This window comes from Girardinichthys multiradiatus, chromosome 21 (genome assembly GCF_021462225.1).
Source record: "Girardinichthys multiradiatus isolate DD_20200921_A chromosome 21, DD_fGirMul_XY1, whole genome shotgun sequence".
NCBI lineage: Eukaryota > Metazoa > Chordata > Actinopteri > Cyprinodontiformes > Goodeidae > Girardinichthys > Girardinichthys multiradiatus.
Window position 1 is genome coordinate 28,507,902 of NC_061813.1, and position 20,465 is coordinate 28,528,366.

Below are 20,465 nucleotides of genomic sequence, written 5' to 3' on the forward strand. Positions count from 1 at the left end.
TTCTATTTAAAAGCTTTGCATTACTGTGATGAAGCTTCTGATTTCCCACAGTGAGACTTAATTGGAACAAGCATGTGGTCAAAGTTATTGTTCCTCAGCAGGCTTCCTGCTAAGCAATGAAGAAGACAGACAGTGTGAGTCGTTTCATGTGACAAGTCAGGAATCAAATGATCCTTCGCATGAGGGGTTAGCAAATTCCTCTTTTAAATGTCTGTTGATGCACAATATGTGCTGACATAAACTGAATTTGATAAGATCAAATGTTCAAGTGTTCTTTTCACTGAGCAGTGGTTTTCCCCTTGGTACTCTCCCATTGGTTCCAGTTTCACTAGTTTCTCTTGTTCAATAATGTACACTAAAATTAACTGAGGACATGTGGGACCTTAAGATGTTGTGCTAGCTTTATTTGTGACCTCCTGGAAGAGCCGCCGAGGTTCTCTTGGTGTAATTTTGGTAGGCAGACAGGGCTCTCCTAGGGAGATTTTTTACTGTTCCATGTGGTGACTATGTGTGGATAATGGTTCTCACTGTGATTCACTGGAAGTCTTTGAAATGGCTTTGTAACCCTTCCCAGATTGGTAGATGTCAGTGACTTTGTTTCTCATCTGCCTTTGAACATTTGTAGATTGTGCATAATGTGTTGCTGTTTGCAGGCCCTTTAAGCCTACTTTGTGTTGTCATAAAGGTTCTATTTAAGTAGTTTCTACAGGTCTAGCACTAATCGGGGCAGGGTGAGCCTAGTAACATTTTATTCAGAAAATGTGGGCAAATACTTTCCTACAGCACTGTAGATGAACAAATTCACCACACGGGGAAGAACAAAGGCATTGCTGCCAGACTACATAAAACCAAGTAGCCTACCTCCCTTTTTTTTACATTAGATAAAACTGTATTAACCAATATATTTTTTGTCAATTATTTACATATGTCACCATTTCCTCCACCATTTATTTGTCATCCAGGCCTCCTTATCACAAACAAAATTTCGAGCGCAGACCCTCTCGACGAATATGGAGAGCCATGTCATTCAAAATTAAATAAATAAATAAATACTGCTATTGATGAATTGTTAATAAATATTCCATGAAATAAATCAAATATCCCCATGAAAAGAACAAAATAATTATGTTAAAAGAAATTGTCATCTTATATTATTTAATTCATTTCAAGATTTATTTAATTTACTTAAATATTTATTCAATTTACTTAAAGACTTATTTATTTATTTATTTCATAGTGCAGTTTTATTTTGTGACACTTTTATTTTGTAAAGCTACTTTACGTATTTCAGCGACTTTTACTTTTTAAGCCCGTTTTTCATTTTAAGCTCTTTTGGCGCTGGAACAGCAGAGCCGAGCTCAATTCGTGGCAGAGGCCGGCAGAAGACCGCATGCCGGAGCTGCTGCCGCCAGTGCCGCAACATGCCGGAGGGAGCCAGGGGCTTCCTCCCCTGGTACCACACCGGCTGTAAAAGCCTGCCATGGTGTTTGCTGCTGTTTTTGTGGAAACCAATGCTGATTATTGGCAAATGGGATGTAATTATTGTTATAGCCTGTTACTTTTAAATGATGATGTCTTTATTGGTTTTTATTTAATAAACAGCGTTCGACCCATAACATAAGGTGGCAGTATTTACTTGAAATGGAAAATAAATTGCACTATGTGCATGTATGACGTGCTGAAAGGATGACGAAGACTATGGCAGGCTTTCACGGCCGGTCTGGCACCTTCTGGCATCCTCGCAGAATCCCCTGGCTCCCTCCGGCATGCTGTCTTCTACAGGCCACTGTCACGAATTGAGCTCGGCCCTGCTGTCCCAGCGCCGCCCCACAGATAAAACTCCGCCTCCTCATTTGAATAATAAGAACATGAAATAAAAAGAGCTTAAAATGAAAAACAGGTTTAAAAAGTAAAAGTCACTGAAATACGTAAAGTAGCTTTACAAAATAAAAGTGTCACAAAATAAAACTGCAATATGAAATAAATAAATAAATCTTTAAGTAAATTAAATAAATCTTTTAGTAAATTTTAAAAATCTTGAAATGAATTCAATAAAATAAGATGAAAATTTCTTTTAACATAATTATTTTGTTTTATTTCATGGGGATATTTATTTATTTCATGGAATATTTATTAATAATTTATTAATAGCAGTATTTATTTATTTATTTGATCTTGAATGAAACAGCTCTCCACAGACGAAACTCTTGCATGAAAATAAATTTTACAAAATATGTTACACCTGAAGAGGGCGCTCTAACTAACCTGTGCAAAAGGTGAAAGATGTTTTAAGGTTATTTATTATAAATACAAACGTAAAGAATAAGAGCAAAACACTATAATATGCATTTTCCCGCTTTTCTCTGATAATTGCGGGTTCGAAGGTGGATGAAAGCCATTGGCTCTGAGGCGTTGATGACGGTGAGAGCGCACCGTGTTCTCCAGGAGCGCCTTCTTGCTTCTTTCTGCACCCAGCAGCTGGGACTACAGCACCATGTGGAGCTGAGCTGCACATTTTTTACGCTTGAAACTCCCTCTTTCCCCAGATATCTCCAGCTCTGGTTCAGTTCAGAGCGCGCCCCAGGAGCGCGCAGAGCGGCGCACATTCGGAGACAAGAGGAAGAAAAAAACAAACAGAGTTCAGTGCAGCGCAGGCAGGTCTTGCCTCTTTTAAAAGCAGCAGGGACGGCTGGCTGCTGGAGAGTTAGGGGCTGTCGGTGCAGGAGCGAACACGGACTCCGTTGGGGGAAAAATATTAAAATAAAAGAGAGAGAGATAAATAAGAACTTGGATATGGCCGCAATGAAGACGTCCCGGCTTCTCGTTGGAGTTCTTTTATTGTTGCTCTGTGTGTGGAATACCCAAGCGGAGATCGGTGACGGTAAGAGCCCTCAGCCTTTACTCAGACCTGCGTGTTAGGACTAGCGCTTGTCAGTAACGAAATTATGATAAAATGGTAAGAAAGCTGGTGGAAAGTGGATTTGTTGCAGCGAAGACCCTCTTCTTTGCCAGCCTTCTATAAAATGTGTGCAGGAAAAAGTCCCCAGGCTGTTGTAGCTTTATTTTTAGGAATCATTAGATCATTAAACAAAAACAAAAAAAAAGGCTTTAATTGCCTACAAACTTGCATCAAATACCTTTTTCTTATCCCAGTCGTTAGTGTCATGTATTTTCTTTACTTGTGCACAACAGGTTGACTTGATGTACTGTACTATCAGTGGTGGTTTTTATATATGGGCGATTGCCCTGGGTGTCATTAGAAATGGATTGGCACACATGCAAAAACCAAACTTTGAACAGGTTTTTCTTGTGTTCATGCATGTAGCCATCGTCTTGGATTCTGAGGGTTGTGGGTTCGATTCCACCTTTCTCCTGTGCCCTGGGCAAGGCACTTAACCTCAACTTGCCTACTGATCTGTGATGAATCTGAGTGAATGTGGCTTTAGTCTAAAGTGCTTTGAGCAGCCAGTCCATTTACCATCAGATGATTTCCTCCTTTTTTAATTAGTCACAGGGTTGGCAGAAGAAGGAGCTTGCTTAGGGAGCCATTTATGCAAGAATTGCTACTAAGTATTATACAGCCATCAGTGACAGTTCTTGGGTAAATGGCATCATGAGCAAACCCTTCTTTCTGCCTCCCAGCCCAAAGCTACTGTATCTATAGTTACGGTTAACTTACAAATTGATCAGCTAAGCGGAGCAACCGATCTGCTATCCCATGTGTTTTCCATGAATTGTTGTCACTTTGTTTTAATGCTTTTGCGAATTCTGCCGCTATAAAAACTTCCACAGAACTATACCTTGTCTGTGAATATGTGGTTGCCCCAAAATTCCCCTAAAGGCAGTGACAACAGCGACAGGGTAACTAGAGCTTCACTTGGGCTTTGTTCGATTGATGGTAGACACAGCCGCTAATATGATCGACAGTATTGCTGTGCTAACAGCAGTAGTGCCACTAAGTAGAAACCAGGGCCGGCAATGACCACACCTATAAACATCACCTATGCCTATAAATACGTGATGCCTAAATAGGCATCAACTATTTGTAACTTTCCACACATCAGAAAAAAATGCACAGTTTAGGTGCTTCCTCTTCTTGTGGACGTCCTGTCCCTCATAAGAGCCACTAGTCCACTGTGAAGAATGGAGGCTGAAGACACCAGAAGTTCCCCTACGATCTCAGATCTAGCGGGGTGATAAATTTGAGCCAGTAAAGATTCTGCTCACACAGGCGAGGTCTTGTTTTTCATTACAGATAGCGGTCAGGGAAATTCTCGTCCTCTGACAGTGACTGCAGATTAAACTCACATGTGTCCGATAGCATGCCTCAGGGATCTGCAGAAATGTTTTGCAGACGCTCACACATGTATTCTTCCCCACAGTTGCAGATTAAAGATGGTTTTGGCAATTATAAATAGAGGAATTCTTTGCTGCATCAACATACACAAAAATAAAACCTTCTCCTGGGTGAGCCAGACGTATTTGTATGTAGGGCAGTATTTTTAGACGTGTGGCGGAGGTGCTCCCCTCCTTGTTGAATGACCTTAACTCCTGTGCAGCTGGAACGAGGAGCCCCCTGTCCTTGCTTAGATTGGCACTCATTAATAGAGCCTAAAATGACTTTTCCAAAATCAGCCACTCCACAGGGAGGATTTAATGCACCATTCACTCCAAGAAAGCTTTCAGACCATTGGAAAAGTGTCCCAGCAGCTCCAGCAGGGCCTAAGATGTGAGGAGTGGCTGAGGAATTCATTTCCCCTTCTTGCATTTATTAGTCAGATGAACTAAGGAAAACATCTGGGTAAAATTACACAACTTCCCGTGAGCTTAGAACAGCATATTTTTCAGGTTCCGTGTTACGCTTAGCGGTGGCACTCTCACAAAATCGGGGATTACTTTTTTGGTCAATTTGTGTTCCATTGCTTTCACCTGAATGGAAAAAAGAGATGTTCACTACAATCTGGAGAGTGTTTGCCCATGTGATATGAGTGGAGAGCATGGGAGAGAGTTTTGGCTCATTTAACAATGTGGTTTGATGTTAAAGGGTTTGTGTTGGAGGGTGTTAATGTGCAAAGATTGCAGCTGCATGTGGAATTTCCTTTCTTCACACACTGGAGAAGGGCTGAAAGAGGTTGTAGGCTGCTCTCAGACTGTAGCAGCGTGGACGTCTCCAGCTCAGACGCTCTGTTCTTCATCCATCATGCTGCCAGGAGCTGCCTCTGCAGACATAAAAACACATACTCAGGCACATGTATAGTGTGTGCTGCAAGCAAATGTAGTTCTGTAATGAGAACTCTAATGAATTACATGACATGGCTTTATTGGCTCCTGTTGTGTGTAGGCATGGGCCGCTATGATGTTTCGCAAAACGTGATCTAACTGCAGTTAATTAATTAAAACAGAAAAGCAGCAATTGTTTTGCTGCAAAATAATATACCATGTTGATTATTACATTTATAACAATGTTATCTGTATATTATATGCTTACTATTATTTCATCGCATATAATTTAGCAAAACATTTTGTAAAGTTTTCACACACATGACTTAAAATGTATGTTGAAGCACATTTGGCAGAAGTGAAGGTCTTGAGTCTTCTTGGCTATGTCTCTACAAGCTACCCGTTTTGGGGTATTCCCTCCCATTCTTCTTTTCACATCCTCTAAGGTTCAGTCATTTTGGATCAGCAGAGTAGATAGATGGGCATTTTAGGCTGTTCTATAGATTTTAATTGGATTTAAATCAAGGCTCTGGCTGGGCCTCTTGAGGACATTCAAAGATTGCTGCTGAAGCCACTTCTTTGTTATCTTGGCTGTGTGTCACGGTTGTGTTGGATAATAGATCATTGCCTTACTTTAAGGTCCAGAGCACTCTGGGGTAGGCATCTTTAAGGAATGTCTGTATTTGACTGCTGTCATCCTACCCTCTGTGCAGCCCAGCTGCTCAGCTCCTATTGCAAAGAAGATTCCCAACCATCCCTACGGCATTACACTGGCACCACCATACTTGACAGTAGAATGGCATTAGCCATTTGATGGTCAAAACCTGTTTTTCACGACATTCAAATTTTCTATTTTGGTTTCTTCAGACCAGAAAATGTCTTTTCTCCTCTCAAAGGATTAAATTGACCTTTGTTGCTGTTAGTCTATGTACTGACCTTACATACAGGTGTCATTCTAAATCATGTCTAACCAACTGAATTACCACAGGTGATCTCACAAGTCGTTGGTGAAGTATCCCATGGATGATCAGTGGAAATCAGATGCACCTGAACTCAACTTTTAATGTCATAGCAACAACTGTAAAAACCTATGTACCTGTTATGTTGAAATATTTTTTTTTTTGTGTGCAAATTTACAAAAATGCCTGAAAACATGTTTTCCCTTTGTCATTATTAACTATTTTATTCATACTTTTTTAAAGAAAACTATTTAAAGTGGTTTTAGAATAAGCTTGTAACATCATAAAATACCTATGTACTGGTAAATTATTCTTTCATAGTTCTGTGTTAGAAAAATAGCTGAATTTCACAGTTTTTTTTTTTATGTTTACAAACTATAAAACAAAGAAACAAAGGTAAGGATATACTTTGAAGTCACTGGTTCAATAATCTCATCAGGGGTGAGCAGACAAATTTATGACCTCCGTTTTCAGTACCTACTTAAAGGGATTGTTCAGGCTTTAGCAAGTGTGGTTCTGTTAAAAGGTTATGAGCAGTTAATATCTTACCCCCATTAGATGGCACTTTTGGCTTCTCGAACTGTTATAAATTTGAATTAGCTGGTTCTGGGGGGTAAAGCTAATGGTTACTCTGAGAGGGTCTATGACCAAACCAGAGTTCTGCCATACTAAAACAACTACAATCTCAAAAATGTCACAGCTGTCTATGTAAGCGCTGTTTTATGGAACTGTAACTGTTGTTACATTTGCACTATCGGGTTATTTACAAGGAAGCTGATGATTAACTAACAGAGGAAATGGAAGTTGGAGCGCCACACATGACCTTCCTGTGTCAAACATACTGAAAGCGGAACTCTGAAATACAGATGGGAAATTAAACATTATTATCATCTTCACAATTAACACCACAAAATATTGTGAAAAGACTGAAAGTCTATATCGCCCATACTTATATTCAACGCCCAAAAATGTATCTTTACAGGACAAAAAGGTCTAATTAATATGCAGTAATAAAGAATTAATTTCAATTCATTTGATCTCAATAGAGATCTAGTCACACAGCCTGATTCAGACCCTATTAAATGCTGTAAAAGTTAATCCAGTAATAATAAAATACAGTCAAAATTATTTGATCATAAGATTCTAACTGGTAAAAGTAATCTAACTGAAAAAGCCGTATAGATTCCATTTAATTAGTAACTTTTATGTAAATGACCATCAAATGGGGCTCCACGGTGGCGCAATTGGTAGCACTGTTGCCTTGCAGCAAGAAGGTCCAGGGTTCAATTCCCAACCAGGGGTCTTTCTGCATGGAGTTTGCATGTTCTCCCCGTGCATGTGTGGGTTCTCACGGGGTACTCCGGCTTCCTCCCACAGTCCAAAGACATGCCTGTTAGGTTAATTGGACTTTCTAAATTGCCCCTAGGTCTATGAATGAGTGTGTGCATGGTTGTTTGTGTCTGGCCCTGCGATGGACTGGTGGTACCCTGCCTCTCGCCCATAGACTGCTGGAGATAGGCACCAGCTTCCCCATGACCCACTATGGAATAAGCAGTAGAATATGACTGACTGACCATCAAATGTAGAGTGGAAAGTAGGGCAATGGTTCACAAACTAGAAATTGTTTTTGTTTATTTAACTGGAGTTGTTTTATGATGGTGCAAACCTAACTTTCTGTACTTCTACAAACAGTATGTCCTGTGTTTTACCTGCGTTGTCTTCAAAGAGCTAGATGCTGCTGTCAGTGTGCAGCCACCTCTCACTGAGGCTGTTAGTGTCCTGTCTCACACAGGCTATATTTACCTCAGCACACAGCTCAGTGGCTTTTCTAACAAACAGCGAAAGCTTTACAAAAACGATGCACAAACTCAACATGAACTCAAATGTTTAACTCTTTTTTATGTTACAGCTACAAGCTTTAATCTGTTTTATTGGGACCAGGTCTGCAACCTGCTACTACACAGTCATATGCTCTGTAGCTCCTCCAAAGTGGCTGCTTGTAACTCTTACCAATGGAAAAAAGTAAAAACAATTGAATTAATTAGTCATTTTCTTTTAAAGTTTAAATAATAATGATTTGAAAAAATATATAACAGGCTGGATTAAGCAGGTTTTCTTATTTTATACAGCAAATTGTACAAGAGACATTTTTTTATTCAGTCCTTTTAATGCCGTTTGGCTGCGGCTGTCAGGGTTTGTGTAGCGGAGGACCCCGGAATGCAGACGAGCAGGCAGCATGATGGTAAGTAAAATGATTTAATTAACAAAACTTACTACAGACGGTGAAGGTAAAAAACAGACATGGGCAGACTTGCAAGACAGGCTTGACACGATCAAAGGACAAGACATGAACAGAGAGAGTGATCCCAAATGTTTCTGGGAGGAATGAACAGAACAGATGTGTAAACTGCCTTACTCTTATCCATAATCCTCCTCCATCTGCCTGATTTTCTCCCTAAGCTCAGGAGAGGAATACAGGAGACTGGTCCTCCTGAAGCTCTCAATCTGGTGAGCATAAAACCTTAAACACTCCAAAGGTCAGGCAGGCAACCAGGATGTCATCACAAGCAGGCACAAAGTTCAGGCGGGCGCCAGGACCTGCAACACAGAGTCCTGGGCAGTCGGCGGCGAAGGCGTGGAGGCCGACAGAGGCGTAGAGACCGTGGTGGCTGGCGGCAAAGACGTGGATACCAGCAGTGGCGATGAAGGCGAGGACGAGGACATGGAGACCGGCAGAGACGTGGAGACCTTGGTGGTCTGTGGCAGAGACGTGGAGGCAGACAGAGGCGTAGAGACCTTGGCGGCCGGGGGCAGAGACGTGGAGGCCGACAGAGACGTAGAGACCTTGGTGGCCGGCAGCAGATACGTGGAGGCCGACAGAGATGTAGAGACCGTGGCGGCCGGCAACAGCAGCGAAGGTGAGGACAAGGAGGCCAGCAGAGACGTAGAGACCGTGGCGGCCGGCGTCGGCGGGAACCTGCAAGTTGGTCAGGAAACCTGCGGTGGCTGAACCGGAGTGTAGGAGACCGGCGACAAAGGAACTGACGGTCTGGAGGTCGACCGAGCTGAGTAGAGGACACTCGGGACGGCAGATCAGGAGGTCGACCATGGAGCATAGAGGACCCTCCAGCACTCGGTGGAACTCCGGAGGCTTGGAGTCAGGCTTGGCCTTCACGGTGCCTGGCGATCCCCCAGAGACAGGAACAGAGCCAGCGGGACCCTCGGAGACAGGAACAGAGCCTGGCAAACCCTTGGAGGCCAGAATGAGGACAAGCTGCTCCTTGAACCCCTCAGAAACAGGATCCGGCAGCGCTTCCTCCTCGAACCCCTCGTCTCTGGTTTCAGAGGCCAGGATGAGGACTAATCTCTCCTTGAATCCCTGGAAGGCCTTCAGACCAGGAGCAGGAGCTAAGGGGTCTCCCAGACTCTCAGTGGCGTTAGCTGGAGCTGAGGCGTCCCCGAGACCTTCAAAGGCGTGAGGAGGAGCTGAGGCGTCGCCGAGACCCTCAGTGGCGTGGACAGGAAGTGAGGCGTCGACGGGATCCTCAGTGACTTGAGCAGGAGCTGAGGCATCGCCGAGCCCCTCAGTGGCTTGACCAGGGGCTGAGCCGTTGCCGGGACCCTCAGTGGCTTGAGCAGGGGCTGACGCGTCGCTGGGACACTCAGTGGCTTGAGCCAAGGCATCCCTCTTCCAACGTTCTCTGTGGCGTGTGGAGGAGGTTGAGGCAGACTTGGGCTTTACAATGGTGGTGCTCTGGAGACATGACGTGGACTAAGCTGCCGCTTTGTTCTGCTGACATGGCGACAGCTGACTGCAGCGGAGCCTTGGTGTGGGCTGCTCTGCAACAGCGCTCTAAACACCTGACATGGGCTGGACAGCAGCAGCTCCCTGGAGACCTGGCATGGGCTGTTCTGCAGCAGCAGAGCTCTGGAGACCTGGCGTGGATGGAGGTGGGTGGCAGTAAAACTGCCTTACTGCTGTCTGTAATCATCGTCCATCTGCCTGACTTTCTCCCTGAGCTCAGGAGAGGAATACAGGAGACTGGTCCCCCTGAAGCTCTTAATCTGGCGAGCGTAAAACCGTAAACACTCCTCCAGCTCATCAGGTGTCGCCACAGAATCTTGGGCTGGAGAGTGTGAAGGCGGCTTGGGCAGAGGTGCAGCGAGCCTGGCAGACAGTGCTGTGGCATACTCGCTGCAGCCTTCACGTCAGCGGGAGTAAGATGTCGGCTTTGCTGCTGTATCAGGGCGCGCAACCAGGGGAGCAGGTGGAGAACGACGCTGAACCGCCTCACGCTCCATCTGCTCCAGCAGCAGTGGAGAGGGCAGATCGGCCGGCAGATGTCTCATCACCTCCTCCATCTGCTGCGGAACCCAGCGATCACTGGCACTCTCCTGCTTACCGTCTGCGAGGTCCAATTATGGCGGAAACATTTTGTCAGGGTTTGTGTAGTGGAGGACCCTGGAATGCAAACGAGCAGGCAGCATGACGGTAAGTAAAATTATTAAATTAACAAAACTTACTACAGACGGTGAAGGCAAAAAACACACATGGGCAGACTGGCAAGACAGGCTTGGCATGATCAAAGGACAAGACATGAACAGAGAGAGTGATCCAAAATGTTTCCACGAGTAATGAACAGAACAGATGTGTATATATAGAACAAGAACCAGGTGAAACGAGGAGACTGAATGCTAGGTGCAGGTGAACCGAATGAAGTTAATTGACAGACAGGAGAGAACACAACGTGACTGAAGCAAAACAGAAATTCAAGGATACAAACTAATAGAAACATAACTAGAAAAGTATGAAACCAAAGCATAACCAGATCCAAAAACCTAACTTGACAAAACATGAACTAGAAGACAGAAACTAAAGCATGACCAGGAAAATAACAGAAGCATGATTCAAAACCTATCAAGAATAATAATAATAATAAGAAGAAGAAGAAGAACCCAAAAAACAGCCACAAATCATGACAGCGGCTGTCTTTTCTGTTTTATTTTTTATCTACTGTAAACAGAGAAAGGGCTGAACTGTCTCCATTCTGTTCAAAAAGTTCTTTTTTTAATCCCTTGAAATGAGATTTTCTCTTTTCTAATAAATAAAATAAATTATTTTACAATTAAGCAAATTCTTTTATAGTTTATATTATCTAAAGGACAACATATAGGTGAAAGGAACATTAAACATGGTTCTCAAATCAAAAAATTATGGCAGTTGATACTTCGTAGATCCACCTTTATTACCTTTCATTTAATTATTTCTCTTTATCATCCCACATGGTATACAGCACAGACATTTAATAAAGCACAAAACAAAGCAGTTCGAATGACAGCAATGATCAGAATTATCTAAGGAACCCCAGCAGCCTATTCAAGAATAGCTACAAGTCTTTTGGACCACACTCAGAATAGATTTTTCCTATTCTTCTTGGCAAAACAGCTCTAGATCAGTCTTATTTGATGTACAATATCTGTAAACATTAATGTTCAAGTCTTGGCACTGATTCTCAATTAGATTTAGGTCTAGACTTTGACTAGGCTGTTCTAACACACAGATATACAGTACAGACTAAAAGTTTGGACACACCTTCTCATTCAAAGAGTTTTCTTTATTTTCATGACTATAAATATTGTAGCTTCACACTGAAGGCATCAAAACTATGAATTAACACATGTGGAATTATATACTGAACAAAAAAGTGTGAAACAACTGAAAATATGTCTTATATTCTAGGTTCTTCAATGTAGCCACCTTTTGCTTTGATTACTGCTCCGCACACTCTTGGCATTCTGTTGATGAGCTTCAAGAGGTAGTCACCTGAAATGGTTTTCCAACAGTCTTGAAGGAGTTCCTAGAGATGCTTAGCACTTGTTGGCACTTTTGCCTTCACTCTGCGGTCCAGTTCACCCCAAACCATCTCAATTGGGTTCAGGTCCGGTGACTGTGGAGGCCAGGTCATCTGGCGCAGCACCCCATCACTCTCCTTCTTGGTCAAATAGCCCTTACACAGCCTGGAGGTGTGTTTGGGGTCATTGTCCTGTTGAAAAATAAATGATGGTCCAACTAAACGCAAACCGGATGGAATAGCATGCTGCTGCAAGATGCTGTGGTAGCCATGCTGGTTCAATATGCCTTCAATTTTGAATAAATCCCCAACGGTGTCACCAGCAAAGCCCCCCCTCTGATAGGACTATCAGCTGTGTACTGTATCCACCTCCTGCACAACACAACTGATGGTCCCAACTCCATCAATAAGGCTTGAAATCCCACTTATTAAACCTGACAGGGCACACCTGTAAAGTGAAAACCATTTCAGTTGACTACCTCTTGAAGGTCATCAACAGAATGCCAAGAGTGTGCGAGGCAGTAATCAAAGCAAAAGGTGGCTACTTTGAAGAACCTAGAATATAAGACATATTTTCAGTTTCACACTTTTTTGTTCAGTATATAATTCCACATGTGTTAATTCATAGTTTTGATGCCTTCAGTGTGAAGCTACAATATTCATAGTCATGAAAATAAGGAAAACTCTTTGAATGAGAAGGTGTGTCCAAACTTTTGGTCTGTACTGTACTTCCAAACCATTCCACTGTAGCTCTGGCTGTGTGAGTAGGGTTATTATTCTGCTGGAAGGTGAGCCTCCAGTAGTCTTTTAAAGCCTCTTTTTTCAGCAGAATCCCTACAGTATTATGCAGCCTCCACCATATGTCACCTAGGGATGGTGAGTTTAATTTTCCACCACACATAGGCTTCCGCAAGCCCCAAAAAGGTCGGTGTCATCTCTCCAGGGCAACTTTTTCATTGACTTCACCATTATGCACTGCTTTGTCCTGATTTGTCCAAAAAAACCCCAACAAATATGTAGTTATATTTGTAATTAGACAAAATGTGAAAAAATCCAAGGGGTCTGAACACTTTTGTAATGCTGTGCAGCATTGCAGCTTCAGTTCAACCATCTTTTCCCAAGTTGGTCGGAAGCCCTATTAGAGTTCCCTCCACCTCATCCTTCTCCCCCGTCTGCAATTTTTCTGACATTACACATTTTAGAGTGACAGAGTGAGTTAGCTTTCTTATTGGCCCTCTAAATGACCTGCTGAATGGAACTGCCATGAATAAATGAAAGGGGGAGGGGACAAGGAGGGGCAGCAGCAGCGGTGAGGTTTATTTGGCTGTCTTGTATGCGGCGGCAGCGGGCCGTGCCGTATCATCCTCCCCCCGATCCTCTCTCAGCAGCATACAACAGCAGCACCAGGTTCCTGCATTCGTCACGCTTGGCTCTTGTCGCTCATCTCCCCTCCCCTTTCACTCCGAGAAATAGCTAAGCTCGATGGCTTTAGAGAGCTGAAGCACCACATTGGGTTCAATAGGCTGAGAGACAAAGAGCAAAGAGGCCACTAGTTAATGAAGCCCAACGTTTTTAAACTCTTCTTCAGTTTAAAAGCTGTTGCAATGCTCTGCCTGGGTTGCGACTTCTTAGAGGTGGTAGTCATCACTCTGGCATCTTTTCTTTTGTGAGGTTTGTTTGGGAAAATCAGAACTGCTGAGTTATCTTCAGAATCAGTTGAGAAGCTTTGAAAAAGTCAGTGGATGGAAGTGTGATGGTTAAAGCAGGATGGATGTTGAAATATATAATTGCAATACCACTGCAGACAATTTACAATAACAACTCAATTATGACTAATCCACGATTTCTTACTCTTTTCTTTCTTTACAATTACATAATGTCCCAATCATCCTCCATGAGATTTGGCATCTCAAGCATTAAAAATATATATCAGGTTTTGGCATTAAGGACAGTTAGTCTATCTAATTGGCCAAATATAATTATCAATATGCAGAACATCAATGCATGACACTCAGAATATATTATTCTATCAAATAACAATTGCGTCCAAGCAGTCTTTTGTAGTTGCTTTCATTACAATCGTGATGATGACTTTGATAAAATATATTGTGCAACTCTTGACAAAATGATTTTGAGGAAATATTTAGGTCATCTTTATGATCCCGTTTTAGTAATTAGCATAGTTAACAACTAGACCCCTACCTTAACTCAGAGGTTTATAAAATACCAACATTTTCAAATCCAGCATGATCCCTGACAGACAGATGTCTGTTTACATGACTCTGTACAAAACACTGTTTCCCTTTCTAGAAACATCTTTTCCTGCTTGTTCTGATTTCATTTTGAACAACAACATGAATAACTGAAAATAGCTAACTTGAATCTTCTTTCCTCAGTAATACCTTCCATATTGAAGAGTGTTGTGGTTATACTTACCTGGTAGAGCTTCAGTATGGTGTGTTTAGAGTTTTTTGAGTTTCCAAGTGGTCTGTCAAGCTGAAAATCGTCCAATTCCCGTCACCAGCCAATTTCTCATGGCATATGTTAACATGTTGCTTTCGGTAAATGTATATTGATTGTTGCAAATATTTTTATATTTCCACATTAGGCACATTTCTTTTGTGAGAGTCTCTTTACAAAATGGGATTTTTTTGGGGGGTGGTTCACGTGTCTTCTAAAGTTAATCCATCTTAAGTTACCATTCTTATTGTCGGAGGTTCCTCTTTTGAGCCCTCTTCTGAGCCAGCAGGCTAAGAACCTTCTAGCCTTGGAATTAAGGTTTAACATTTCTTATAGGCTTAGCTGATTTTATGCTCATGCAGGATATCCTTTATGATTTAATCGATTAAGTAAATGTATTAGAGGGGTTGAATATCTGTATAGGCCTGACACACACAAATTAGTGGCTGGTATTTAAAAACACAGACTTTATGGTCGCACTGCTGAATTTTATTCATTGCTTGACCAAAAAGAAGTTGGCTTCTTGTCCTTCTGCTTGTTATGAGTCCCTGTTCACTATAATGTTGCGAAGTAATAAAGGGGTTATTTATGTCTTATAATTAGAAAATCTCAATATATTGGAGTCCCATTCCTTTGTGTGAGGACCAAAGCATATAGAGAAAAACAATTTTAAATCCTGTAAAATGGGCATTTGTTTTTAGTTGACTTTAAGTCATGCAACAAATCCAGTTGCTCTAAAGATTAACCCTACTGTTTTCCTCCTTGATGCTTTTTCTTTTTGCTCCCACACAAAAATGCAGCAAAACATTTAAAAATGTTATGCCCACAGTTAAGTTAAAGCAGGTGATCCTTAAGGATGAACAAACTGCTAACATGCATTGCTATCAAGAGGGCAGTTGAGAGCAGTGTTACAGGCTATCGGGATATGTTGAAGAAAGATAAGGTGTTCAATGGCAGAGGAGCCATACAGCCCCCCCTGCTACAGGCTTTGGGTTATGAAAGCAGCAGCAGCAGTGAATTGGATTTTTTTCCCACCAAAGCAAGGCTCTCTGGGTTGACAGCATACTTCTACATGCCTCACACTGTCCTTACACTTGATCTCATTGTGTGCCTCTCTGTGAGTTCCCATGTAGTAGTTTTCACTCCTGCCTTCTGATATTGACAAGAGCCAGACTAGGAGTTGAAGGAAGTCTAGATTGAAATTTGGGGCGAACATCACATTTTTAGTCTTCCCTGCTCAGATTTCTCAGACTAGTGAAACTATTTCAAACTCCCTTGCAAGCTGGGTGAGAAGATATCTACAAACAGCTGGACAACAGCTCAGATTCACCTAAAAAATGCCATATCATACTATGGTATACACACAGTATATTTTCACTTACTTTTTCACTTTATAACCTTACATTTATCCTGAAAATGTCAAGTTAAAACAAGTATGTTAGGAGAAGAAAGAAAACATTAGGAAACTGTATCAACCTGTTTGCATAAGTGTGCAAACCCTTGACCTAATACTTTGTGGAAGTACATTTTGATTTAATTTCAGCATTCAGTCTTATTTGAAAGGGGTCCATCAGCATCCCACATCTTGGCTTGACAATATTTGTCAACTCTTGCTTGCAAATGTTCTCCAAAGATATCAGACTGTAAGAAGATGTCTTGTCTACAGCCATCTTCAGATAAACCCACAGATTTTCTGTTAGATTCAGTTCTGGATTCTGGCTAGGCCATTCCAAAAATTAAATTTTCTTTTCATAAGGTCCTAATTTCTTTGATTTGGATGTATGCTTGGACTGAATGTGATGAAAATAAAATCCCTCTTTATCAATACCCTTCTAGCAGACAACTGAATAGTTTTAGGTCAAAACTGACTAGCATTTTAAACAATTTGCAAATCCACATTGACAAAACAGCAGATCACATCGATCAACCAGTTCCTTAATTGCTGACCAGCTTTTTGCATGTTTCCACTGGCATTTTGACGAGCTCCAGTTAACCGAGGCTTCGTTGTCATCACTCTAATGTTTAGTTTAGATTTAAGTCAGGACTCTGGCTGGGCACATCCAAATTGTTAATATTACTTCCAGTCAAAAGAAACATGTTAGTCAAAATTAAAGATTAAACCTAAATCCACCAGGGGAACCATTATTTTCAGATGACATATTTTTTCCTGTTGCCTCCAAACCAAAACATAAAAGTCGATTTCAATAGTTTTAAGAAACATTATTTCTTCGGTTTGCATAATTTCACAGTAACATTTAAAAGCACTTCACATGTTTTACTTCTGTGTGCTCATGCATTGCTTTGTTTTTCTTCTATTTAGTCACTGATTGTGAATAGTTGAATACCTTCATATTGGCCTTTGACTTTTTCCCAAATGCTTTTGGCAAAATCCGTAATAAATGATGGACCTGTTAGAAAAATAATGTCATGAGTTTGTAATGTTTGAGAGCTGTAGCAGCGCTAACAGTTGGCTAATATGTATTGGTGACAGTTTCATTGTTATCTGCTGATGGAGTTTCTTGTTTTTATAGTTGATAATGTGATTATAAGGAAAACAAGCACTTTTTTCTGTCTTTGCAATCATGTTTAACCCTTATTAATTTGATTTATTAGCCTGCTTATCATGTTATTAGCATGCTCAGTTCAAAGGCCATCAATTACAGCTTAATTTGCAACTGGCTGCTTCAAACCCTGAAAGAAAGCTCCCCTTTCAGTGATTGGCGTGTCAATGTTGTACACAGTTTTCAGACAATGTTTGTTGAGCTGTGCCAGGCTCCCCAAGGCAGACATTGATGTGTTTTTCACTGCTGTAGGTCCAACATTGCTGCCTTTGTTGCTCTGCCCGGAAAGTGTCCGGGAGTCCTCTGTCCACGGCTCTCTCATTCCTTACCAAACTCATCCTGACAAAGAACGTACACGGCCCAAAGCAACTGCTTTCAGAGGGCCAAACACACTGGGATCTGCCACTGATTGGGGCCGTCGCATATTTTAGGTGAAATGAAAAGCGTAGAGCCACCAGGGTTTTTCTGTGTGCGGAAGCAGGGAGTTTTATGTCGGCATCAAAGTTGTTTTCTCTTTGCCACCTTGCATCCACAGACAGAGGAAATCTGTATGATGTGACAACTCCCTTTATGTGCTTTTTAAGTGAACAAGTTTTGCTTTTGTGTAGAGAATGGAAATATATATTTTTAAAAAATAACTCCTGGCTGAGATTTATTGGCTTTGCTGTAGCATCCTGCACAACTGGGCATGATTTGTCACTGTGCTGGCTGTTTTTGAATAATCATCATTGTTCTTTTTGTTGCTGATTTCCTGCTTAAAGTAGTCATGTTGATTTAATAGAGATGTAACAGTTGCACCACATCTGCAAAGCTGGTCATCACATCATCCTTCAGGAATCAGAACTACCGGGAATGGGACAATAAAGACCTTCTCTGAAAAAACAGCCAAGGTTTCTGCAGGTCAGGGGTGGATTTTTGCTTGGAGCACCACTTTTGGATGAGGTTATACCAGCTGTTATCATATGGGAAGAAACTTGTGCCATCAGAAACTGAATTTGAATTCCTCAGACTGATTCTGTATTTTGTGTAATTTGAAATTAAAAGCATTAGTTTGAAAATGAATTTCACTAAACTGAAACTGAATATAATGGTTTAAAACTGAATTTGTTTGCTTTGAAAATTGCTTTGCTTGTATGGAAAATTCAGTTTGATTACTTTCACTTTCAGGTCTGAAATTCAATTTCAGTTCCACAATTCAGTTTTTTGTGTCACACATCCGGGTTCTTGAAGCCACAGATTAATCAAACACGGATTTACTGATTCATGGATGTCATTCACTGTTGCTGTGTCCAAATTCAGGACTGCATTCTTTTGAAGGACGCATTTGTAGGCCGATAACGTCCTGGATGAGGCGACGAATGCTGTCTAATCTCCAAGGTTCCAACAAATGCGTCCTTCTTATCCCCAGATTTGAAGGATAGGTCCGGTGTATCCTCCGTGGCTCACCCTATCCCATGATTCATTGCGGGTCGAAGTAGATTGTTCAAATGGAAGTAGCAAACGCCGGAGGACCGAAAAGTTGTGAATAAAATTGTTTATATTGCGCATTCTGTGAAACAACTGAACTTTTACAATGTTTTTAGACGAGAATGTAGTTGTGTAAACCTAAAATATCTGATCAATTTATCAAGATATCGCTTAATTACACAAATGCGCCGATGTGTTCGTCCGCTGCCCCAGCAGCCGCTCTCCTCTTGCCGGGTCGTTGAGGTGCGCTAAATCCTGAGAGAACAGCTGACTGCCGGCACATTGTTTTCAAAATCCCGCTGGGTTTCACCAATGAGTGGAAGTTAAACAGATATAATTCAATCAGATGAAATCTAATATTAATATTTTTGGTTTATTTACTATAATAATAATTATTATTATTACTATGCTCTACAAATAAACTGATTTAAACGATGTTCCTAAAGTTAACATGTGTTTGTTGTTAGTGTTTGTTGTTTAAAGCTTTACAAATAAATTAAACAAATGGTATTTGTCATCAATGTATTTTATTTAGTGTTAGATTTTTATATCTATGAACACAAGAAATATTTTCAACATTTTAAATGGCTGAATAATTAATGTCATAAAACAATATCATTTTAAAACAAAACAGCATTATAAGCCATCAGCAATATGTAAAAGGGTAAGTAAAAATCGTGTAGTCATTTACAGTAGAAACAGGCTCCATTTGTTCGGCTTCACAGCTCTGCGCTTCACGCTAACACGGTTGCTAGGCAACAGACGTTACCACGAGGTAAGGGCAAGAGAAACGCAGACCGACGTAACACCGGCGGCACGCAATGCTAATCTGGCATGTTTAGCTAATAGCTACAGGTAGCATACGTGTTACTGTTTGACCATCATTTATTTACATGACGCTTCTTGTAGACGTTTATTTGACTTGGTGATTGACATCCGCCAAGCTCATGCATGCTGCACTGCTCCAGCTCAACATGCCGTAAAGGAAGTTTAACCTGATGTGAAACGTAAATCGATGAATCTGTTTTTGATTAATCTGTGGCTATCCTGAAGGACCCGGATGTGTGACACAAAAAACCCCTGAATTTTGGAATTGAAAAGGAATTACAGATCTGAAAGTGAAAGTAGTCAAACTGAATTTTTAATACAACAAAATACATTTTAAAAGCAAATGAATTCAGTTTCACACCATAAAATTCAGTTTCAGTTTAGTGAAATTAATTTTCAAACCAATGCATTTAATTTTAAATTACACAAATACAGATTAAGTCTGAGCAATTCAAATTCAATTTCTGACGGCACAAGTTGCTTCCCATATTCTCTCAACTTTGCTCTGTGCTCATGGTGATGCTGTAAACAGGAAGCCACTTGGCTGGAAGAGCACCATGAGGGTCGGTTGCACCACATTTCTGTCAGTTTGTTCTGTATTTTCATCATAATTGCACCATGTATTTGTGGCAGGTGGAAAACAAACCCAAAAACAAGGAGTTTTGCACATTATCTGTTAAGGAAACTCATTGAAGTCAAACGTTGGGGCTTTAAGCATGCAGATTTTACAACCATCAGTCATCGGGACCAAATCAACACTAATTAGATGATGCTCTCTGCACTTCACAATATACTTCAAATTTTAGGTCAAGGATTTTAAATTTTAAAGAAAATAATTTTGCAAACCCACATAAGAGTTTTAAAAAAGGGTTAAATACAGTTTGTTGTACAAGTATTCATACGTCTTGAATTTGTTTCACATTCTGTCCTGTGTACAACTAAAAACTTCAATATATTTTATTGGGATTTTTTGTTATTGACCAATACAAAGTATAGTATAACTGTGAAGTGGGCAAAAATGTAATTTTTTTTACAAGTTAACATCTGAAAAGTATGATTTGCATTTGAATTCAACCACTGTTCACAGCATTTACAGCTGCAAGTGTTTTGGGTTATGT

At 41.0% G+C, this 20,465-nt stretch overlaps 1 protein-coding gene across 1 annotated transcript in view; it reads left to right on the forward strand.

Annotated features, from left to right (window-relative positions):
• The first annotated feature begins 2,485 nt into the window (after nucleotides 1-2,485).
• Nucleotides 2,486-20,465, forward strand: part of plxdc2b (plexin domain containing 2b) — a 136,480-nt gene continuing 118,500 nt past the window's right edge. The window contains exon 1 of the mRNA XM_047350523.1: nucleotides 2,486-2,881. Within this exon, the coding sequence (XP_047206479.1) occupies nucleotides 2,794-2,881 (88 nt within the window). The 5' untranslated portion in view covers nucleotides 2,486-2,793. The remainder of the gene's footprint in view (nucleotides 2,882-20,465) is intronic.